Raw genomic sequence first — 25,284 nt, forward strand, 5'->3', positions numbered from 1 at the left:
GCTGAACCGGCGTGGCCGGATACTCCTCCGGGAGGGGCAGATATTATTATTAATCGTGAAAATGGAAGCCGCGCTGAGCCATAGCCATCAGCAATGAAAGGAATGAAAAGCTGCCTGGATTTGAGCAGGCAGGTCTACTGTTCCCTGCCCCCCACCCCCCAAAATAACAGAAATTCAAAACTCCGTGGCCATCTTCCAGAACCAGACTGGAAAGGCCGGTCAGGACTCGGCCCATCGCGCATTCGCTGTTCTGAAAGACCGGCCACTCCCAGGTGACCAGATACGGCTAGGTTGAAATTGTGTCCATGTCTCGTTTCCTAGCGAGAAATGCAGTTCCTAAAACTTAGCGCTGGACATTTCGAACTTTTGTCTCGACCCATTTCGACATTAGAGACCTGGTCCAAACACCTTCGTTATGGGGGAGAAAGATGCAGTCCAGGCAGGTGACCCGGATGAGGCCCCAGATACAGACGCGGGACTAAGACTCGGCTTCTGTAACCTCTATTATCCTGGGCTTTGTGGTCTCTAAATATACTTATATTGGAGAGTAGATAGTAACGTTTCAAAAAAACCTCTCAGCCGGGCCAGTAAGCAGGACGTGGCTGGTGTGCATGACATCTTAGGACACAACCCTTCCTAACATTTACTGTATAGATACAGAATAAGAACGGATAATCTGCTCTTGACGTTTATATACAGGAAGCCACGGCTACCCTTGCTGGAGGTGTTAACGATTCTGAGAAAATTTTCCGAAACGGAACAGAGGTTTTAAAAGGGAAGATGATTTTGTAGAACACTTATCCTTTAACAGAAATACATAAGAAAGATAAGTCTGATTAGGCTGGAGATTCCTTTATTTCTGAGCGTGTCAGAATATGCTCATTCAAATCATTTCCGTTTAGACGAGGAACTTGCCGGTTTGCTCCAGAGAGCGCACCGACAAACGATCCAATTCGACTTTGTTTTACTTAATTATAACAAGAATTTAAGAAGCTTTCGCGACCGCTGTTTCTAACAACTATTTAAATATAAAATATTTCGAATTTAGCCCAAATCGTACAGCTCATACACAACTCGAGAGAGTCCTCTGAACCGAGTTACCCCTTCTGTGTTGGAAAGTGACAGGATGAGACCCAGGGGTCTTGGGCGGCTCTGGGCTTGTCACCCCTGAGATTTGAGCTCAGAGCAGACTGAGAGTGTGGCAGAGCGGCTTGGTGCGGGGAGCGACGGTCTATTCTGGCTTCTCTGTAAAGACCCTAAAGCGAACTTTGCGGATGTGTCCCTTGCTAGCTTCAGAAAGGGCTTTTCTTGGCTGCCAGGAAGCCGGGAGCAGGGCCGCGACAGGGTGATTATCCCGGAGCAGCCAGGCATAAGCGCTACGCTTTGGAAAACTGGGGAGGGGGTCAGAGTGACAGATTCTTCTTCCTTTTGTGGACCGGGGAAGAGGGTGCTTGGTGACATTTTCCTGAGTATAAAAGGAAGAATACAGGTTTGCAAAGCTTGTGATTGTACGTTAAAAGAGATTCGTGCCAAGATCGGGGGGAAAAAAAAAAAGGCATAGTAAACACATTTTTTATTTAAAGTGAAGATTTCTGAAACAAATACACTAAAGTGGTATCACAGGTCTTTAGCTAAATAAGACATAGCAGTAAAATAATTATGTTCATTTTAACTTCTGGAGATTCTTTTAAAAGCACCACTTAAAACTTACATATTCAAAAAAATTAAATGTAGAAAAATCGTTCTATCTCGGGAATGAGTTTGAGAACGCACGAGGAACAAGAGCCAATTTTTAACCTTCGCTTATTGACACGGAGCACTAGATTCAAAGCCACTTTGAGAATTTCCTAGATTGTTCACTTAAGGAAAACAAAGCTGAGCATCCAAACGTTTCTTGGTAGATTCCCAGCCCTTTCCTTAAATATGACTCCTGGCCTGATGATTTCTAAATTCCAAACTTGTCACCCAAAAAGGGAAAGCGTGGGATTTACGAGTAGCTCATTTTTTTTTGAGAATTTTTGAGACATGGCCACCATTGCAACACATCAGAAAAACTGGAACCGGTTTTAACGGTCTCTGAAAACCTTTACGTTCTAGTTTTATTTTGAAACCAACTTCTAAACAAGATAGAACAGAAACGACACATATGTACGCTACACTGCCCGAGGAGCTTAACTTGCCAAGACTCTTCCGAGCAAGCCCCTTTGCACTCATAATGTCCCTGAAGAGTTCCTAGGTCGTTTTCTGCTTGTCACGAATCGCTCCCAGATGTTTGCTCTGCCAGCTCCAGGCCTGTCCTCAGCAACCCCTGCACAGCACCAGTCCGGGGCGAACAGCACCTGTGGCTCGTCCCCCAGGCCTGCCTCATCGCCTGCTTGACCGCTTTTCATACTTGTCGTGGCCGCCCCGCTTCCTGGGGGGTGAGTGGCGGCCGGGGCCTCGGGCCGGGAAGCCGTGCTTGTAAGGGTGGCCTCTGTGCTGCTTCCGGTTCTCTTCTTTCTGGGTCTGGCTTTTCGGAGGCTCCTCGCTGCCTTCTTTTTGTTCGTGGTCTTGCTCTTTATGGGAGGGCAGTGTGTTCTTAATTGTGTTAATTAGAAATCTTTTATTTGTGCCAGCAAGAGGACACTTCATCCTGGGGGGGGAGGGGGAGAGAAAACAATCACAGATCAAACAGCTGACTCCCAACGCTGAACCCACGAGCGTGGCTGCCGCCAAAGACTTCTGCATCCACAGCACCAAGTTCATACACTTGTTCGTCTTTCCTGGCGTGCCACCTAGTGTAAACTCGGAGTACGAGGGGACTAGCGACGCCCTGGGAATTCTGGAGGCCGGCTGGCTGGAGATTATCCGAACGCTTTCACCCTTCCTCACTGGGAATAACTTTTCGACTGCTATGTGGTGACGGGTATTGACTACCTTTATCCAAACGCTTTCACCCTTCCTCACTGGGAATAACTTTTCGACTGCTATGTGTGACGGGTATGGACCACAATGCAAATGAACTGAATCGTTTAATATCTTCTTCTTAAACAAGAAATGCCCGATTTGACTACAATCTGCATTTCGAGTGAAATATATTGTGGCTTGCTTTGTATTAACAAGGAGTAAAAATAAGCCCCTCTCAACAACAAAAGTATATATACAATAACAAAAGTATATATATCCTGCTATATCTCGAATCCTGGAGCTCAGGGATCTACTCTAGAAATAAAAATTGTCTGAAACGATTTATAAAAATACAATAATCACCTTTTCTACCTTTTAAAAACCTCTTCCACGTTCTCTTTCAGGCTTCCCGTCTCTGCTCCAGAGGCGGTGCTGTACGCAAACCCAGCCTCTGGGGCAATTTCTCTGCAGTGTATATTTAAGTAGCTTCATGATTCGAGGTTACCCAGGAGGGAGGATGTGACTCATTAAACTGATAATTCACATGCTGAGTTATACTTACCTCCCATAATATTTGTTTTATTTTTGCTGGTATAACAAAGCTTTCCTTTTGGAAAAGAAAACCCCACACAAACAAAAACCTGCGTATTTCCCTCGGCCTCGAGCCGTCCGCCATCTGATGGGCTCATTTTAGCTGGGTAGTGAACCCCAAAATCATATCGTGCAGGTGAGCCGGTATGACAGACAATACAAGAATCCATAACCTCCATCTTTAGATCACACTTCGATTCAAAGAGAGCCCCACGTAAAACTTCCAGACCTCCCTATCGACACCCCACCACAGGCGTTTTGTGGCTAGCTCTGCATCAGTGCCACGCGAGCAGTCATCAGCCCAGCGTCACTGATGCGGAGGTCAGAACACCTCAGGCTACCGGAATGGCAATAAATCTGGAAGTAAAAGGAGGAGAATTAATAAAAGAAAATGTCTCCTGCCGCCATCAAGCAGCTCTTAAGCCCGTCAGGACGGAGACAGCATCTAAGAATCAAAGACGCATGTACACCCAGTGTGCCGGGAGGCGGGACAATGAGCTAGCATGAGGGTGGAAAGCCTGTGGAGAAAAGGGCCATGGTGTGCAGGAGAGGCAGGGGGAACCTTTACAGGTCGTGATGGCGCTGGAGTTTGGGGACGGGGTCGGGGGTGGGGGGGGCGTTGTTTGTTTTTTTAGCGCTGGAGTTGAGAAGCCACAGTGAACCAGATGAGAAGCAGAGAAGAACGGTGATGATGAAGGGCAAAGAAAGGCAGGTCTGCGAGCGCAGAGGGGACCGAGGGGACCGAGGGGACGGGGGGACCCATCGCCCCAAGGCAAAGCCATTTATACCTCAGTGCGGATGCGGGTGGGGGACTCCTCGGCATTAGAGGCTCTGTGCAATGGGAGAGCACAGGCTGGGCTCTAACCGTGGTGGCTTTATTACAGGACACCACTGGGCTCTGGGCTCAGGCACTGCTTTGGTGAAGTCACCCGAGCCGCCGAAGCCGCAAACTCAGCAAACATCCAGAAGAGCAGGCCACACCGCTGTCACGAAGGCGAAACGCTGGAGCGCCCCTCCGCCAGCTGTGGCCCCGGGCCTCCCAAAGTCATTTTCATGAGTAAACGGACCACGTACAAGTCTTGGATACAGAAGGCTAGGAAGCTGTTGAAAACAGAGCCAGCTACAGAGGAATTCTGGGGTGTCTGCACTGGCTGGGCCATCTCAGTGCTGGTAAAACCAGTCAGCTCTACTCTGGGTTAAACAAATGAGACAATAATCCGGGATCTTTGAACAAAGCCTGTCCCCCCCGGTGAGTCCCACGGCCTCTGGCTGTCTCCCAGGCGAGGCCATCTTTAGCACGGGCGCTCGCCCGAGATGAACAAAGTCCCTCTTCCGCTGGAGAATGGGGGGGTCTATGCTTGCGGTGATGTCTGTGTCAGAGGATGGCTTCCTAGTCTCAACGCAGTGGCCGGAGGAGCCAGTCGGAGAATGGGACGGTTTTTATCCGCAAGAAAACTGGCATCGACGTCTCCTTTTAACATCAAGGGTGGGATTTTTAACGGCGGTTGTGCCTACATTCTACTCAAGGTGAAGTCGAGGATGGCTAGGAGAGAACTGGTTTCCTTGGGGTGGGGGTTGGGGGGAGGAAGTGGGGAGACTTCGAAACTGACTCCTCCCAGACACGCCAGGGCACATTTTAGAAACGACGGCAAGTGCTCATTCACACTCTATGAACAAATAAGCAGTGAGACGGGGCAGCGGCGAGCAGATGTGAAGGTACCTGCAGGACGTGATTCCGTATAAAGAAACTATAAAGCGTGCACTGAATACATCGAAGCACGAGCAGAGTGACATCGGAGCTGATGACCGAGGAAACCCGCAGAGGTGAGATGCTCTGGCCTCTAACGTGCTGACTGGTTTCGCTGCATCTCATGGCCAGCTGTTTCCTTGCTAGGAACTCGGACGACACGGTACCCCGGCTGAGCGCGTGCGCCCTCGGATCGTACCACCCATCGGCCTGACCGCGAGGCACAGTCTGCGTTCTCCCCGTGGCCTCTCACCAGTGAAATGGGGGTCAGAGTCTTCAATCCTGCACGCAGATCAAGAGAAACACGTCGAGTGCTTAGAGGAAGACCTGCTACCTAACAAGCACTTAGTAAATGCTGGCCGTGGTGCGTATCCTGGCTCTCCTGCTTCGTCGGCTGTGTGACCGTGGGCTAGTTGCTTAACTCCTCTGTGCATCCGTTTCCCCTGTGTAAACGGGAGTCATAGGATTTACCTGATAAAGCTATTGTAAGGACTTAACAAGATATTGCACACAGCCCTTGGTGCAGTGCCTGGCATATAGTTATAAAGCTATTGTAAGGTAATACAATAGCTTTTGTATTGTATTATCTTGTTAGATAATGCACACAGATAATGCACACAGCCCTTGGTGCAGTGCCTGGCATATAGTAAATCTTCGATAACTGTTACCTGTGCGTCTATAATTTCATACTTACAATTTCAAAATTTAAAAACCTCTGAAAATCAAGTTCTTTTTATGATATCACAACTCGTTTGGCAGCAAAATCTCACCTAAGTTGACACCGGGCCATTTACATCCGGTTTTTGTCCAACTTAGTGTGGGGGCGCTCACATGTTTTGCTGAAGAAATGATCAAATGTTTTGAGCAAGGATCTCTGGGCATCCTTGTGGGGCACACCCCATGCTAGAGTTTCTTTCTAAAGTGCGAAAGTATCTAAATTTAGAAGGGTTTTATGCAAGGGACTATGGACCTATATGATTACTATTCACGCTCTGTTCATGAAAAAGAATATATATAGCGATCAAATAAGTTTCTATACCAGGGATTTTTCCACGGCAATTCAGGAGAACATCCCAAAGTCGCAAATCACCTGGGATAAGAAGCTAATCAAGAATGGAGGAGACTATCTGTCGTTTCTCAATGAGAAATATCTTAAAAAATATGTTTACAAAAATTCATGTAAAACATTTTAAAAAATAAATATTTTTAAAAGAAAAAAACCTGAGCTACTGAGAATAAGTTAATGAGACATTTTATAGAAAACTTCATAAAAGGGGTTAAAATTAAAAAGTGTTGGTACTTAAACGGTTAGGCTTCAGTCTCGGGAGGTCTCACTTTCCAGGCTACCCAGATTCTCCGTGGATGTCGGGGCCAGCGGGAACGGGGCGCTACCTCTGAGCTCATAACCTGCGTTGCCTGACGTTCCATAAACTGTTCACAGATGGGCCTCAGACATAAAGCAGAAGGCTGAGGTAAGGGGCGGTCCCCAAGGCCCCGCCCCATTAGAGACTCTGCTGAGTTCTGTGCCCGCCGTTTAGAAAACCTCTTTTCCCCTTCCTCACGTTAGGGTACTACGTCACATCATCATCCCTCTGTCTCGCTTCTCAGCTCTTCCTCGGTGCCATCTCTCTCTGTATTTTGAGGTGACAGGACAAGCTGGCATTGGATGCTCAACCATTCACACCAGCACTGAGGAGGAACCCCGAGTCCTGCAGTGAAGACACAGGCCGCGGCCGCCCCACGCGGGTCCGCTCTGCCCGGGTCACCGGCTGTGCGTGCTGGGGTAGGGACCGAAGGAGGCCACGGGACGGGGTGGCCGCTGTCTGGCTGTAGCTGCAACACATCCAGTGCCGACTTTCTCGCCCTGGCTAGTTATTTTTATTTTTGGTTTTAGAAAGTTGTACTAGTTCATGTGGGAAGACTACCTACGTGGATATAAAACTCCAAATACGATGACATCGGTTAAAAAAAAAAACTGCTTTGGCAAGTGCCCACGACGGCACCGTCGGACTGCAGACCCAGCATTCCACCTAAGCGAAACTTCAAAACAGAAGCAATGCGCTTCTCTTCCAAAGCTGTCGGCCAGAAGCTGTGTGACGGGTCCTGACAGCTCAGGGCAGGCGGGTCCTACAGCACGTGCCATCGGAAGGACTAAGATTCAAGGTGAGGTTGCGAGCTTTTCACCTTTTTTTTTTTTTGAGTAAGCACACTGTTTAACATAATTTGCAAAAATAAAGGACTTTTTCCCTGCGGTTACCATACTCGACTTACGAAAAACAGTAAACTGTGAAACAAACCTAGAGAACAAAAAGGGGAAGACAAATGGGATTTTCTCCCCGGATTTGAATGCTTTGGGCTCTCTGCCGCTGAAGGATGGAAGCGGGAACGACTCACGCTCTACGCATCTACACCTGCCACTTCCGGTTTCTGAAAGTCTCATGAACGTGACCCATCGAGTAGCTAGCTACACGTGCTCACCAGCCCACGAGAACATCAGGGTGGGGGGCTGGGGGAGACGAGGAGGAACAGCCAATAAATAACACTGCGATGAGTTGGCACGGGGACAGGCGATTGATTACCAGAATTAGTGGGGTGGCCACATTATAAGGTATAAAAATGCTGCATCGCTAGGCTGTACACCAGAAACTCGTATAAGGTTGTATACCGACTATACGTAAATAAAAAAAATAAACCGAAAAGATAAAAATAAAAAAGGCATAACAGCAACGGCAACGCTAAGCGGCACCCGTGAAGCCACCGCCCTGTGCCATCACGTCGCCCACGTGGTCCCGCTTGCTGGCTCTGACTCTCAGCCACTTCACAGGTGGACCAAAGAGAAGGAGCGGCTTGTCCAAGAGCGCGAGCTGGCAGCGTGTGGACCGGAGGGGTCTGACTCCACGGCCCACCTTCCCAGCGCCACCCCAGGTGGGGCGGGAGGGGATGGCAGGCACGCTGCGGTCTCACTGGACGGCCCGTAACTGGAGCAGCTGGGGAAGAGCCATAGAAGAGCCTGCCAGCAACGCGTGGCCGAGGCCCCTGGTCCAGGACACGCACCGCGAAGCAGATCCGTACGCAGCGTCAAGTCGGCTGAGAACAGCTGGCTACTCACAAGCCCAAGAACAAGGGCCAAGGCAGAGAACTCCCCAAACGCACTTGACTTGACTCTGAGATTTGGGAAGAACAACAGGCAGTGGGAAAGTAATGCTCGGTGAATATTCAGATGAGTAAAAAACCATGTGCCCGAATAAAGACTGGAGAAAAGAAAAAAAAAATTTATTTTTATGGCGAGGGAGACGGAGGCCTTGGGGTCACGGAAGCAAGGTCCATGCAATGCGTTCCAGCGCATTCCTTTATCCTCCAGCCAAACCCGTGGCCACCCCAGCGACAGCATCTCACCTTCCGTTGTGCGCACAGCTGTGTAAGTCTAAAATAGCCACGTGGGACGAAGTATGCCAGGCCCAGCGCCCCACGGAACAAGGGTGCTGCTTTAAACCCCGAGGCTGTGGTCAATCACAGCTCACTTGTTTACAGCTGCCACAGCTACCACAGCCGGCCACAGTGCCAGGTTATAGTCTGGCACTCGAACGCCTCAGCGTGTGGCCACCTGGGCAATCCTTTGACAGCGTCACCATCTCTGCTACCACGCTGCTAATCGGTAACGACTCTGCGTACGGCAGGCCCAGGCAGGTTTTCAGCGCACTCTGTAACGCTGTACCCAAACGCAATGGGATGCACATCGGCAGCTGTAGTGTTTACCGGTACAAACCTGGGAATCTTTCATCCGTAAGGCATTACGCTAGGTCCTGCAGCGAAGAGAGATAGCAGGCTGTTTCTGTGTGGACGCTGTTCGAGGGAGCACCAAGAGGAGTGGGGGTGGGGGGCGGTGAAGTTCAGAGGCGGATACGTGCGTGGTGCTGTCCTGGGCCAGGCCACGGCTTTGGCTCCTGCTCCCGCAGCAGCGCAGGCCCGGGCGCCGCTGTGTGGTACAGCGGTGACGCGCGCCGGCTCCCAGGTGCTCTGCCAGAACTGGATGTGCGGGCGGCAGGGGCAGGAAGCAAGATGCCCTGTGCGCTGCCAGGTGACGAGCCACAGACAGAGGCAGCGCCCACAGCGCGCGAGCGTTAGGCCGGAGACAGGGAAGCTGGTCTGGGCCTTAAGAAACCTACTCGGGCCCCGTGTTGTGAATCCGTAAGGGAAAAGCTTTGGATCTCGGTGGCCCCAAGACACCGCCAAGAGCCTCAGACTTACGCCACTCTGAGATCTGAGCCCCTCCCGTCCTCCCCACTGGTTCCCGCAGATGGCTGTGCTTTCCAGCTCACCTGGCCTCTTAACATACCTACTGATGCTCGGTGAATATTCAGATGAGTAAAAAACCACGTGCCTGAATAAGGACTGGAGAAACTATTTGCTTCCCAATCAGCAAATCTGACGACATAAAATAGAAGAACAATGTAGGTGTCGCCAGACTGACCCCACACCCAAACAGAAAAGCACCCCAAAGTGTCATGTCCCTTAAAACAACTGGGTTAAGAAAACTGAGGGATCCTTCTCTGTCAGATTCAATCTCTGGAACTTTTTGCACCAAATGACAAGCCTTTCTAAGTATAAGGCTGAAGTTCCGCAGACACTAGACTCATAGATTATCGTGGGCTATATAAATAAGTCCATGTGACCAGAATAAAAACAGCTTTGTAGACAAAGAAGCTGAGCACATTTCTGAAATGTGCTTACAAATTCCTTCATGTTGACTAAAAACAAGTCAATATTTCAGCTACTTTGCAGCCTCTGTCAAATACACTTCTAACAAGATTCTTTTGCTAAAATACATTTGAGAATTACGCAGCACCGAACGGCCTCTTTCTTTATAAAATAGAAACGGCATCCTGCTTGCCCTTTCTTTAAATTCAGCGATCTCTTTCCAGCAATGACGCAACTACCTCACTGAGATCATTCTGGAGACATCCGGGGGGCAAAGTCACGTCGTTCGCTCCAGCTCCATGTGAACATTTAAAGCGCATATAAAGGTCTTCTAGATGCTTAGAAAAACAGACCATGGCCCAGTGGGAAGCAAGAGATCGTCTGTTCCTCACAGATCTGGCCATGGAGGTCGATGTGGCAGGGAAGGGTCTGGGGACACCAGGCCGGCTGAATGCGGTCGCATTGTCTGCCTTGGAGAAGGGTGGGAATGCTCCGAACGCTGCAGAGCAGGCTGGTGTCGTTCATTTCTCAAACGGGCCAGTGTGGTGGCTTGCTAATTTGAGTGCCCTTTAGAATCACCTGGGTATCTTTTTAAACCTCCGAAGCTCAGGCCATACCCCAAACTCATAATCTTTGATCATACGACGCAGGCACATATTTTTAAAAGCTCCCAGATGATTTCAAATGTGCAAATAAGTTTGTGAACCAATGGGTTAGTGGTTAGAAGTTTTAATTTACACACACACACACACACACACACACACACACACACACACACACAATTAAACAGACGAGAAAACAGGTGTTCTCCCAGGATGAGCGTGATAGAGAAGATGCCTTTTTCCCAGGGCCAACAAGGAGTAGAAGCAAGTCACGCCTTTCATACATAGCCCACATCCTCCAGAGTGTGCTGGACCAAGAGCTAACTCAAGAAAAAACGCTCGCGTGACTGCTCAAATTGCAAGGTGAACTAGCTGGTTGTTCAGATGTGCGAGAGCCTGTCGCTTCAAGGAAAATAACTCGCAGTGGTTAGAAGTTTTAATTTGAATTCATTGCCAATGATAAAACTGGAGTTTCCTAGTAAAAGAAAATCAGACTTCTGGAAAACTGAATCTGACAGGTTCCCAACACTTATAAGAAAAGGCAAGAAAACAGACTCTAGACTCTGTCCTCCGGTGTCTCCAGAAGGGAGCACGGCCCTGCCTGCACCTTGACTTTGGCCCAGTGGGACCCATTTTGGACCTCTGACCTTCAGAACTATAAAAGAATAAATCTGTGTTATTTAAGCCACCAAAAGTTTGTGGTAATTTGTTACAGCAACGATAGAAGATGAATGTGCCCATGTTTACTTGAATTTTGCTAAGAGATTTTTAAAAAAGTGATGCGTTAACTTGATTATGGTAATGGTTTCACTATATAGATAGATCTCAAATCATCACGCTGTGTGCTTTAAATAGATACAATTTTGTCAATTATACTTCAATAAAGCCGGGGGTGACTAATAAAAAAATATTAAGAAACTACCCCTCGTTGGGGTTACTTGCAAAGTTTTAATGTAGTATTAGGAAATACCATAATTTTCTGAAAAAGCTATGGAAATACTTCTTCGTCTTCCAAAGACATATTTGTGAGAGGTCAGATTTTCTTCATCTACTTCAACCAAAATAACACATTCCGATCGACTGCAGAAGCCGATATGAAATTTTCCAGGTGTCTTTAATAAACCAGACAGTAAAGAGGTTTGCAGAAATATTAAACGATGCCACTCAACTCTCTCTCTCTCTTTCTATATATATGTATATTCGCGAATATAGTTATTTTTATTAAAATATTTACTTTAATATGTAATGAGTTTATTATTTTAAAATGAATTAACATATACCGTAAAATTTGCTCAATTTAAATTTCTAATACGGTAAACATCAGTACATATAACCCACACATGGCAAAGTTCTTTGGGGTCCTCAATAACTTTTAAGAGAGTATAGGATCCTAAAACCAGTTTGCGGACCATTGTTATACGACAATTGAAAACAAATAGCAGTGTCAGCAGAAATTCTCATCTCATAAACTAACAGGAAAATGTAAGTTCCACATCCTGTTCTCCCAGGACCTCTTGTAACTCGGGGACGCCTTGCTTGGCCTGCCGCCCTGAAGTCCCTTTTCATCATGCTTTTCCCTCCTTTCTGGGAAGAGGCTGCTAGTTGTCCCCCACTATCCATTCTTTCTTTCTTTTATAATAAAAGCACCCCGGATATTTGCCTGGCACACGACTGCCTGGGAAAACCCAGACTGAATCTTTGGCCTCATACCTAGGTGTAGACATGAATCTAAACCCCGGCCGATGGCGCGCGCACATGTGGGAGGTGGCCTTGGGGCAGGGGGCGTGCCTCCTTCTCCTCTCGTTTCTGCTAAGGGAAGGTGCACGTGATGGCGCTACTCTGTTACAGTGCGGGGGGGAAAAGCAGCACGCTCTACGGTCGGGAGATGTGGAAAATGGGAAGGAACCCGAGCGCTCGATGACTTTGTAGAACTGCCACCCTAACTCATGTGACAGCCAGAGGGGACACTGACACCCCCACAGATCTCAAGATGCTTGCGCATGTGATCACTCATTCCAGGGGACACAGAGCTGCCACCGAGAAACCTGGAGTGCGGGGAAAAGCAGCACGCTCTACGGTCGGGAGATGTGGAAAATGGGAAGGAACCCGAGCGCTCGATGACTTTGTAGAACTGCCACCCTAACTCATGTGACAGCCAGAGGGGACACTGACACCCCCACAGATCTCAAGATGCTTGCGCATGTGATCACTCATTCCAGGGGACACAGAGCTGCCACCGAGAAACCTGTACTATGAGAAAGTTCTGCTAAGCCAACAGGTGGCCCCGAGGTGGTCGGGGTGCGTGACTTCCATCTGGAGAGCAGCCTGGACACATGCGACCCTCCCAAACACCCCTGGCAGAAAAAGAACCCTGCCGGATATTTTATTATTCACTCGTCAAGTCAGCTGAATTTACGATTTAACTCTATGCTGACTCCTTAGATTGGACCGACGACTCTCGTCCCCCTGATCGAGGTCCTGCCTTACACCGAAAACCAGAACAGCCTGTCGCTGACAAAGGTCATGCCGATGTGGGTCCCACTAGGAGAGGCAGCTGAACCGTGCAAAGGACAGAGGAGGGCGAGAAGGACGATGAGACCAGATTTAGCTGACATCCACGAACCGACCGCTCCGTCAGGCGCCTGTGGAGTTGTTTTCATACGTATTATCTCCCCAAGTTTTACAGCCGCCCTCCCAGGAGATAGGTATTTTATTGAATCTAAGATGATTACATAGATTACATACAGAGTGACTCACGCTGGAATATTTCATTTTATTATCCCATAAATACATCAGAATGAATTTCTAAAAAAATAGCTTTTTAAAAATAAAGGGACAGCAATACCATTATCACATGTTTTTAAAAATCGACGTTAATTCCTTAATATCATCAAATACCCCGACAGTTAGTTTGGATGAGGATCCCGTCACGGTACACGTTTTATTTGATGTGCCTCAAACCTCCTAATTCACAGGATGCTCCTCCTCTTCCTTTTCTCCTTGCGATTCATTTCTTAAAGAAACTGAGTTGCTCGTCCTGTAGAATTCCCTACAAAGGTTTTATCCCTATAGCGTCATTTAACGTGTTCCTCTGGCCTCTGTATTTCCTGCAAACTAGAAGTTCTACCTGGAGCCCTGATGGGATCTGGGTTCGAGGTTTTGATAAGGGTGTTCCACAGGTGGTGGTTTGCTCTTCCTACGGCTTCAAGGTTGATCCACGAGTTCAGGTGCTGCCAGCCCGACCCGGTCATCAGAGAGTTCCCCAATCACGTTTCATCCGATGGACTTAGCGGCCACTGATGCTCTTTACCTAGATCCTGTCTATCATTCGGGATGGTAAAATGATGACATTCTTTTTTTAAAAGCAGGTTTACTGAGGTACGATTTATATAGAATAAAACTAATTCTTTTGAGTAAAGAGCGTTGTACGTTTTGACAGGTGTATGGAGTCATGTAATTATCACAAAAATCAATATACAGAACATCTCCGTCACCCAAAAAAGTTCTGCGGTAAACCCCTTCCTCCGCCCCACCTCCTGGCAGCCGACGATCTCTTTTCTGTCACTGTAGTTCTGGCTTTTCTAAAATGTCATACAAATGGAATCTTACACCGCACAGTATTCTGTGTCTGGCTCCTTTTCACTCAGCATAGTGTTTCCGAGATCCATGCGCGCAGTGAGTACCAGGAGCTCTTTTCCTTCTAATTACTGAGTAGTGCTGAATGCATAGACATGACTGGTTTGTGAATCCAATCATCGATTGATGGACATCTGGGTTGTGTCCAGTTTTGAGCTACCATGAATATAACTGCTACGAACATCACCGTACAGATTTTTGTGTGATCTAAGGTTTTCAATTCTCTGGGAATTGGTTAGAAAAATTGTCTCGTATGTAAAAAACTGTCACTGTTTTTCAAAGTGGAGGTGCGATTTCACATTTCCACCAACGACTAGTTGCACAGCCTCATCTTTCTTTGGTACCGTTGGCTTTTTTTTTTAAATTTTAGCCATTCTAGTGCATGAGCAGTGGTAACTGTGGTTTTAATTTGCATTTTCCTGATAACTAACGATTTGAGCATCTTTTCATATGCTTGCTGGACCATCTCGTATCATTTCTGATGGAGCAATTTATTTAAACATTTTATCCGCTTTAAATTAGATTGTCTTCTTATTGAGATGTTAAGAATTATGATCATCCCAATTCTATAGTCCTTTGAACATTTAATAGTTGTAATTCTATAAGGAATGTTTCTTTCCTCCATTGTTTTGTGACCATGTGGTATGATGTGTACAGGAAACAGGATAAATGCCTTATTCTTCTTTACTCTTTGCCAGTTTCACGAATGTTCCCTCGCGTCACCCCGTGGGGACCACTGAGCTCCTCGTTGTGATTTTCATTATGGACTTTCATTAGGCACCTTATGGATTTTCGTGTTTTAAGTATGTCAATAATCGTAGCTTCATTCTTTTTTGATGATCGAATTATCTCATCTTTGACTAGTGGGAGGTCTTTCACGTTGGTCCCTCAGTCTTTCTGACACAATTATGGTAGTCACTGACAGTTTGCTCACTAGTGTGACAAGATTTCCTGCCCGTGTAGTAAACAGTCGGGTCTTGCCCGCAGAGAGCTCTGGCCTTTGCCCTCGGCTTCTCAGATGGAATCTCAATCTGGGAGGCAATGTCATACCTGATAGAAATGTCTTTATTTGGGGTGGCCTTTATGAGTGGGGCCTGCCACATCTGGTCTCAGGGGGAGGGCTGGCTAAGCCAGAAAGACCGATTATGTGATTCCAGGTGGGAGCTTCGGGTCACGTGGTATTGGCTAGCCTGGAGACTAAGCTCAACCATGCACGTAATCAATCAATCGATCGATCAATCAATTGATCAACTGTGCGTAAGTAACTGAACCCCGATAAAAATTCTGAATGCTCAAGGGAGCTTCTGTGGTTGGCAATGTGCCATGCACACTGTCACACGCTGATGGGGGAGGATATGTGTCCTGATTCCACAGGGAGAAGACCACAGAAGCTTGCTCTTTGGAAATCTCCCAGCCCATGCCCGTTGCATCTCTTATTTTGGCTTTTTTAATCTGTACCTTTTCTCTGCAATAAACTGTAACCGTTAAGCCGAGGGTAGCTTGGGGAAGCCTGAACTTGAAGTTGGAGTATGAAGCGAGGGCGGTTCTGGAGACTGTGACCTCTCACTTGAAAATCTTGCTAGTTACAGCAAATACATATTTACTTATTTGCTTTATCCTACTACATAATATTTCCAGAATAACAATATCAGTATTATTACTAACGATGTAATGACTGAAGACAATCTAAGATTTCTTTGGAGTTCTTCTTTTGTCTTTTGGAAATAGAGTCAAATTTCAGATAATGGGAACTAGTTGCTCCATGTGTGGCTAAGCCATCTACAAAATGGCTTATTTAGGTCCATTTGTTTTATTTTGCTTGATTTTTAGGTATTGTCTTTTCCCTCTATTGATAAACTTTGTTTTATATTTTATGTGAACCGCGTGCATGGTTCTAAGTCAAATCTACAGAATGAGGTATATCAGAAGTCCAGCTTCTACTCCTGTCTCATTTTTATATTTTATTCTTCTTTAATGGCCCACAGTACTTCTCCGCAGTAAATCTTAAATTGTTGATAAAAGCTCTAAAGTCGGAACATTTATTGAACGTGAATGCTATTGCTAAAGTAATGCTTAAAAGAACAGGCTTGAATCTTAAGACTAAATTCTTCCTGTTTGTACTTCCTCTGTTAATACTAAGTTTTCACCAGCTCTATTTTGTATAGAAACTGCAAAGGTAAACGTAAGTTCTACACGGCTGAATTGTCACACGATCGACCTTACGGTCAGAATTCTGTTAAGTAAAATTTAATTTACTAATGCCTATAATTCAAACAGAATTCTTAACCAAGGAATGCTGACGCAGCATCGCCGGCCCACAGGTGCCGTTAGGCACAGTAGCATCCGCATATCTCGTGGGCATTTGTGAACCAAAGGGACGATGAAATCATGGCAGACGTCCTCCGTGAGCGCCCCGCAGCCCACTTCTCTGTCCTCTCGGAGCTCCCAGCCCGCAGCCCGCAGCCTGCAGCCCACAGCCCGCAGCCCGCAGCCATGCCTCTACCTCCTCTACCTCTCGCCTCAGGTGAGTCCCGCCAGTCCATGGTCTTCCGTTCCTTCCACATGCTAGAGAAGACCTTTCTCTTTAAGGTGTTATTTTTAAGTTTTAAGGGAGATCACTCGAGTACTTACCAACCCATCGGACCCATCGTTTCTGCTCTCGTTTTCCCACGTTTTGCCTCTTTAAGCAGCTCTTCTATTGCTTTCCTGATGGGAAAAAGGAAGAAATTTGAGAGGGAGTCACCCCTTAAATTCTGAAAATCAATTCACTCCATGTATGTAATCTTGGGAAAGGAACAGCTTTTGAAACATAAAATTTCAAAATTGGGAGAGAGTGTTAAAAAGAATTTTTTTAAATGGTTAGTCGTTCAAATACGTAAAAATTAAAAAGAAACTTTTTATACGAAGGAGAAAAAACAATGAAAACTAAAGACGAAATGACAAATTAAATCCATATTAAAAATGTTCAAAAGGACTTTTATTCTAAGAAATACTAATTAACCCGACGTTGATGAATCTATTTTTTGCTTATCAGTTGGCAAGGGAGTAGAGAAACGGATGTTCTTTTCTCTACTAATGGGGACCGAAGCTGCAATAACGTTTCTGGAGGGCAATCTGACAACATGATAAAGAGCCTTAAAAATAATGCATATCTAATGACCTAAAAATTGCACTTTATCCTTAAAAAAAAAAGTCGACTAAGTATGCAAAACTATATGTACAAGAATACTCATTAAACAACTTGTTAACAACTAGGGGAAAAAAACTAGAAAACTTAAATGTTTACTAAAACAGGACTGGTTAAATAAATCATGGCATATCTACGTAGCAGAAGATCTGGCAGTCGTTAAAAAGGAAGATAAATGAATACTTGGCACAGAGAGACAGTCAGAACGTATTTAGTATATAAAGGTGGATACGAAACAGTGTGTAAAAGATTATTTTATTTTAAATTTATTTGCATGTATATATTGCATAGGAAAACATTTGGAGGGATGTTATCAAAATGGTAAGACAAATTTTTCTGTGATTTTTATTTTTTAGTTTGCTTCTCTGAATTTTCTATTTTTTCAAAGGTGAATGTATTATTTATTAAATTTGTAGAGAGAGATTTAAAAACCAGAAAACATCATCCATATTGTGAGACTTTGCTATGTCTAAGAGACTGTGCAAGGTGCTATGGGTAGTAAATTAGGAGGATGATCGCCCCTGGCTCTAATATGACTTCCAACATATAAACAATAAGCCTGAGAAAAAAAGAGATATAAAGGTGCAAACAAATACAGTCTAGTGACAGAACTATAAATCTAATCGGGATGTTTTGAAACTGGATAACTATATATATTGATTCTCTATAAAAACATTTAATTACACTGTAACAGTACTACTATAGATACTATTTGTCATTTTAAAATATGAACATTCTGTTAGTTTGTAAGAATGTTTTATTTCATATTTTTATTTTATCAAGGCACACGCATAGATTAAAAGGACAACTATTATTACAATATTTATGAGAAAATACAGTGGTGTACTGCATCATCCTCCTCTAGTCACCAAAAAAAAAAAAAAAATTTTTTTTAACTTTATGTTTCTCCTTGTATTTATTCCATTTTTCTCATAGTATGTATTGAAACTATTTCATCACCCTCTTAATTTTCAACGGATATATCTATTTTTCTATAACTTGCACATTTTAAAAAATAAACTCCAATTAATAGGGAGAGCTTTAAAAAATGCCTTTTCAGCTAAAGTGGCAGGCTGACCCTTTCCGACCCATCCGGGAGGGCCCACTGACAGGGTCAGTGAAGAACGAAACACTGAGCCAGCCTGGACAGGCTCCATCGGCTTCTGCTTCCCAGCCCAGCCTCGGGAATCACGAATAGGTAAGTACATCTGATCACCACACATCCTTCCTCCACCTCCTTAAAATGATGATACATCCTACTGATGAGATCTGAGGGCTTGCCTCACACAGTATTTCATTTAAGATTTATCCTACCTCGCTCCGAAACAAACACTGAGCCAGCCTGGACGGGCTCCATCGGCTTCCGCTTCCCAGCCCAGCCTCGGGAATCACGAATAGGTAAGTACATCTGATCACCACACATCCTTCCTCCACCTCCTTAAAATGATGATACATCCTACTGATGAGATCTGAGGGCTTGCCTCACACAGTATTTCATGAAAGATTTATCCTACCTCGCTCCGAAATAGAGATCCTTTTTCACCCTTATAGATATAAGTACAAAAAAAAACAAAGGGTAAAAATATCCCAAACACCCACCACCATTCCCATCAATTAGTGTGCTAGTTTCCGAATAAAAACAGGTAGTCATCTTTTCTTCTTCTTCTTTTTAAATTTTTATTTTCCAGTTAGAGTTGGCATTCGGCACAGGCGATCAATCTGACTTGGATCTACCACGTGCTCGCTGTCCCCCTGACGACGGAAAGTTAAACACATCAGGGAAATACTTGTTTGGCCAGTTCCTCAATATGAACAAACTATGCATCAGTTATAAATAAACCAGAATGCCTTTTTTCATAAAACTGTTAAAATGTTTGGCCAGCTTTCTGGTCCTGCCCAGAAAGGCCAGTTTATGTCATAATCCAGCTGCAACGCTGCACGTCGGCAGGAAATAACGCTCCATCAGGAAGCTTGCAAAGATCCTGGACGCACATTCTACGCATCGGGCAGAGCTATAAAGTTTGATGCTGATTCTTCTGCAGTTTTGATGTCACTCAAAACTATCTCCAGCACTATTATTACCTTTATCTTCCGTAATTAAGGAAACCTTCGTATTTATGACTACAACCAAAGAGAAAAGAAGGCGTGGGTATGAGAAAGCCCGCCTGGGGTGAAACGAATTTGCCAGTGTTGAAAGATGGGACAAGGCGGGGCTCAGGCTGGGTGGGGATGACAGCCAGTCAGCCCTTCTTCTCCGGGTTAAGTCCCCAGCAAACGTGGGAAGACGTGCCCCACACCGGATGGTTGGCGTGGACCCAAGCTACGCATCTGTAACCAGTTTGACGAAACCCATGAGTTTACGGCTATACATCTTCTGATCTTTCTATTACGCTTCCAACCTCCTCCACAAACATTTGCGCAGCAAGCTCTAGAACAGACGTTTTTTTTCTCTTAATCATCAAAAGGCAAAAAAAAAAAAAAAGGCCTAACGGAGCTGCCACTGCTTCCGCTGTCATTTGAAGGGAACCAGGTGGCAGGCTGATCCTGCGGGGGCCCAAGCAGTGAGGACGGCTCGCTGTGACGTCCTAAGAATGCAGAGCATTCGCCACCTCCCACCCCAAGTTCTCGGGCACGTGCTCCTTCTGCAGGGCTCCATTTCCAAACAGGAAAATTACTTCTGGCAATCATGTGTTCTCTCCTTGAAAGACAACATCGCCTTCAAAATTAGGAGGAAAAAAACCCCAGAAAGTCAGATCATTCTCCTTACTACCACGGCCTGGAACACTTGTTAATGAATCCTCGGGGAAGGAAACAGCAAATCCAGTTCGTATTACACATCATCACAGAGGCTAAATACTTCGATTATCAAAGATTTTGAAACATCGACATCGTGACGCAAGATGATTTTTTAACGAGATGATGAAACAAGTGTAAACTAAAAGGAAAAGATAGGAAAAGCGAACAGGAGAATAAGGAAGAACAAAGGACATAGAGAACTTGAACAATTAAAAAAATTATTCAGACGTAAATTTAGTTTTAGGTACAGGAATTTTTAGAGTTAGGTCCTTTAAGCATCTAAAAGGTTTTTATGTAAAACAAATTCCTTATATTAGAATATAAAGTTCAATGCAAACAAGAAGCCCAGGAAAGCTAGGTCCTTAAGCAGACAGTTTTCTGGGCACAAGAACAAACTACAATCAATTTTCAGTGATCCGTCTGTGTGTCATCTACAGCCAACTTTCCATTCTCGCTCAGCTTCCTCAGGCCCGCCTGTTCGCTCCATTAGCCAGCTGGTACATGCTTAAGGAATGTAAACTGATCGTAATAGCAGCTTAAATAAACCCAGTGGGAATGCAAAGCTGGTGCACAATCATCTTAAAATCCCAAGTCAAATAAATTAGTTTTGAGTTATCTAGGTCCGTGTGTGTCTGTATGTGCGTGTGTGTTTTATTCACATAAATCAACTGAGAGTTAACTATATTGGTATATAGAAAGGGTAGCAAGAAATTTAAGGCGACTAAAGTGAAACAACAGAAATCGAATGGCGAATAAAATAATGAACATAAAAAGGTAAGATTTTTAAATAAATAAAATTACAGAAGGTAAATATCAAGTAATTGGTCAAAAAAGACAGCTAGATGGGTCTGCATACACTTCTTTGAGAAACGATGAAGGAAAGTGTATGGACTAAAAATTTATACACTGAAATCCTGATCCCCTAAAATCTGCTACCGTGTTCGGAGGCGGGGCCTTCGGGGTGATTATCTCAGGGGGTGGGGCCTCACGATGGGATTAGTGCCCTTATGGGAAGAGACCTCAGAGAGCTCCCTCTCGCTCTCTGTCCTGTGAGGACACCGTGAGAGGATGGCTGTCCACAAACCACACACCGAAGCTGCTCACACCTTGGTGTCAGACTCCTGGCCTTCAGAACTGTCAGAGACAAATATTTGTTGTTTAAACTACCCAGTCTACGGCGTCCATTCTAGCAGCCTGGGTGGACTAAGACTGACCATTAGATGCTTTCCAAATCATCTTTGATCGACTAACTGTGAAGTCTAGTATCTGTCACATGATGGACAGAAAAAGAGGTCCAAATAAGGCGCTAAGTCATACTCTGAAGGTCTTGTGCTCGAACGAAGCAGCCTTGGTGACAAGCGCACACACACTTAGAAGTGAGTGTGCTAGGCAGGCATCTGGCAGGCCCAGCACTTCACCAACGCCGAAGGCGCATGCTTACACCCTTGTCGCCCGCACACACTATCTACCCATCAAGGCACGGGGTAGAATTTAAGAGAAACGTCACTATGGCAATCTAAATTTCCTCCTGGAATGGAGTAATGAGGCATGGAGAAAGAAACAGGCCACGTTACTTCATCTTCAGTAAGGATGTGATGTCAGACCATGGAACATTCTGATGAAAAACTATAACAGGTGATTCGGGTCACTGCTGCTCCCTGCAAACAGCTGTGGGCCCATAGCCAGTCTGCAGACTTAGTGGCTGTGATCACATGGGTCGGCAGAAACCACAGGACAAAATTTGGGCGCTGTATTACGCAGTGGCCAGATTTGAACAGGACGGTGACAGTCCCACACGGCCTCAAAAGCATCAGATATTAGGTCCCAGGGGACACTGCAGACACTGACTGAAGTCACCAAAACTTCAGGATGCTGTTCTCTGGTCCTATCCTTCCGGAATTCTCTTCATTTTGCATTAGCTCTGGCTGCCCTAAATACTGTCATCCATTTCTGAAGACCAGAATTTAGATTTTTCGGTCTTTATTGCTCTATATTACAACACAGTAGTAATAGAGAGACTATAGGGCTGGCCTGTTTCCTGTGAACACTGAGGCCTTCAATTCTTTAGGGCGGTTTGAAAATCATAAGATTTTAGATCTAGAAAATACTTTTTCCTTCGTGTGCTACCAATCAGAGATGAATGGCCTTTATTTAGTTTTGAAATATCATTCTTTTGCTTCATTATGCAAATGGGTAAAAGCCCACTTCATTCACATATGTTCACATTCTCCACACTCCTTCTCTTAGTGAAGATGCTAATTGTGCTTTGCAGTGAAAGCTTTAGTGTTGGAGTCCAAGGATGCTAATGCAGAGACATCACGATGTCACAGGGGGGCCACTGGCCTGCCCAGGCGTTCCACACCCTGGGGGGCGACCACATTCCAAGGCCACTTTGGCTAGGACACCCAGCCCGGCCGCAGCCCCACAGCCGCCGACAACCCGCGTGGCAGAGCTCTGCTTGAGTTACACTGTGTCTAAACAGCTGTCCACTCCAGCCACACCCTCATCAGCGGACAGAGATCAGATGTTACCCGCTCCCCGAGCCTGCCCCGAACCCCCGTTTCCTCCACATCGACAGATGTAACGGTTCCTCTCCTTCCGCACGTAAAATCCCACACGCCCCAGTTCCAAGTATTTAAAAGTTATAAAATAAGCTAAAAATATTAAATAAAATAGACTTCTTCCTCCTACCATGACAAATATACCTTCGTTACAACAAAAAGAAAAACGTGTCAAGCTATGATTTTTTAAATGACTGAAAGTCAGCAAAATATCAGAGATGACAGAGTTAACTTATTGCATACCTTGATTATTCTGTTAATGAGGTGGTAACATTTCGATGAATGCAGAAATAAAGACATACATAATTTACATATTATCTATTCCATAAAACTTATTTTCTTACCTTGATTTCAGCAAAATCACCAATTACACTGTTATAATCAACATTTTCACATAAATTTTGTTCTATGGACTATAATAATCTAAAGTATTAAAAACAAACGTAACTATTCAACGTGGACATAATTTTAATATATCGGTCAAAATGTAAATTACCCTTAAAGGTCAAAAATTGAAAATCGAAATTTTATCTTCTAAAATTTCCCTGCAAAATAACAGAATGACTAATGAATTAGTATTAAACTTCCCATCCGTTCTACATAGACCTACACGTATGAGCAATATGTCACTCAGCCTCCAAAAATAACTATTCCTAACAGTGTGCTAAGTCATGAGAACCTCCAGAACCAGGAACTGAAGTCCAAAGACAGCAAGAAAATGTAAGGTCAGCACTATTGGGAAACTGTATTTTCTTATAGTATGATCTGCTGCATTCATACTTAGGAGGTTTCGACAAGTTAATGTGTCTTCTCTAAACACTCCCGCGGCTCAAATCCTTCCTGTACCCTAAAGCAGTATCGCTCCAAGGTCAAGAGTGGTGCCACCCAGCTATCTCCACGTCTTCAAGTTTCCTCTGATTCGAGATGCAGGTCAAGACACGTGGAGGGTGTTTCCTGGGTTGTAAATTACACCGAGTGCCCGGTCCTGAGTTGACAGAGGGATCTACTCGTGTCTGTGATACACATCTACTCATGTTTGCATGTGTGAACCTGCCCTTCCTGCCCAGGTTCAAGGAAATTCTCTTTTGAATGTCGATATATAGACACCTCTAGAGATACGATGAAAAATAATAATGGCGACAGTACCTATGACCGTGTATCTCACATTTAATCCTCAGGACTCCCCTACATAACTCTTCCTTCATAGATAAAGAGATAAGGAGAAAATAAAGAAGAGTCACGAGACCTAGAAGGCCGATGGCCAGTGAGCGATGGGGCTGGGACGCGACCCCAGGAGTCGACTCCAGGGCCCAGGATCCTGACCCTTACGCCACTGCGGTCCTGCGGCGTGTCCCGGCCCTCAGGAAGCTCGGTCTGGTGAGAGAGGCAAGCAGAGGGGTGGCAGCCATATTTCACTGTGCTTATCCGTATTCGTGGCAAGAACTGTGTAGTGAAGGTAACACTCTAGTCCCTTTACCTAGACACCGACCTTTTCAAATGTCCACAGCTACCCTCCTTTCTCGGTGACCTCTGAGGGTGGTTTATTCTTGCAGAGGGATGACTTCCTAAGTTCATATGGGGGCTGATTCCTACTAGTTTGGTTCTTAGAGGAATGCTTTATTTCTCAGTTCATAAGACACCTCATAATGAAATGACCTCATGTTCAAAGTAGCAAGTATTTCTACAAATACTTATTCTTAAATCCTGATTAAGGAGCCACATACAGAAAACACAGCGATTCATTTCAGTTCATATTATAAGAACTCATTAAATGTACCATGGTAAATTTTATATAAATTATGAAAAAAAAAAAATCTTTAACTGAAATAATTTTATGGAGGTTGGGTGGGGTGGTGGAGAATTCACTTAGAAATAGTTAACTCTGAATAGAAAAGCCTGTGAATTACACCATACCAGGAACCAGCATCGTCTGTTTGATAGGTCAATTGTTAACTTTAACACACACACACACACACACACACACACACACACTCCCTACTGAAATGCTCGGAGAAACAAACCCGAAGACTATAAGGTCAAAATAATTACTGAGCTCCTTTACTCAACGAAAGCATTTTGTGATCTCCTTAAAAGCACAAATGCTCAAAAGAACAAAACTGATGAAAACTGCAAAGCAAAAATGGCTTAAAATCTAGAAAGATGGGTGTAGAAAGAAATCAATATCAGAGCAGAAGAAAGCTAATACGGCGGCTGCTTGAATTTAGTAAAAGACAGGAAAATATGACAGAAGGCCAAGTGAGCAGAAATATAAAATAAAATTCAAACTCTCAGCAAACAGCCACTCAAAGTGCTAAAAGGAAAAAACACAACCGTACAAAGGAAAACGTGACGACAGAGAGCCTCTGAGTGTGCCTCTACGGCTTTCCTCAGTGAGGTCCGAAGTCTGGCATATTGTCCTTTGATAAACACACCGCATACCAGAAACACCACTGCACCGAACTCGTGGTCTGTAAACCACTCCCTTAATCTTAAAGGAACTGCACTTCGTACCAATGACCTGCAGTTGTTTGCAGACGGTCCACAGTGCTTCAGTTCTTGGATCTCGGCCCCAGGAATGGC

At 45.0% G+C, this 25,284-nt stretch overlaps 1 protein-coding gene across 1 annotated transcript; it reads right to left on the reverse strand.

Moving 5' to 3' along the window:
• Positions 1-1,555: 1,555 nt before the first annotated feature.
• Positions 1,556-16,866, reverse strand: LOC112479763 (protein POLR1D-like). The gene is made up of 2 exons (XM_025046945.1): positions 16,792-16,866; positions 1,556-2,632 (listed from the first exon to the last, which is right to left on the reverse strand). The coding sequence occupies exons 1-2, from the start codon at positions 16,806-16,808 to the stop codon at positions 2,365-2,367; spliced, it is 285 nt and encodes a 94-aa protein (XP_024902713.1). The 5' UTR covers positions 16,809-16,866; the 3' UTR covers positions 1,556-2,364.
• Between the last annotated feature and the right edge of the window lie 8,418 nt (positions 16,867-25,284).

The sequence above is a fragment of the Pteropus alecto genome, unplaced genomic scaffold (assembly GCF_000325575.1).
Source record: "Pteropus alecto unplaced genomic scaffold, ASM32557v1 scaffold80, whole genome shotgun sequence".
NCBI classification, from domain to species: Eukaryota; Metazoa; Chordata; class Mammalia; order Chiroptera; family Pteropodidae; genus Pteropus; species Pteropus alecto.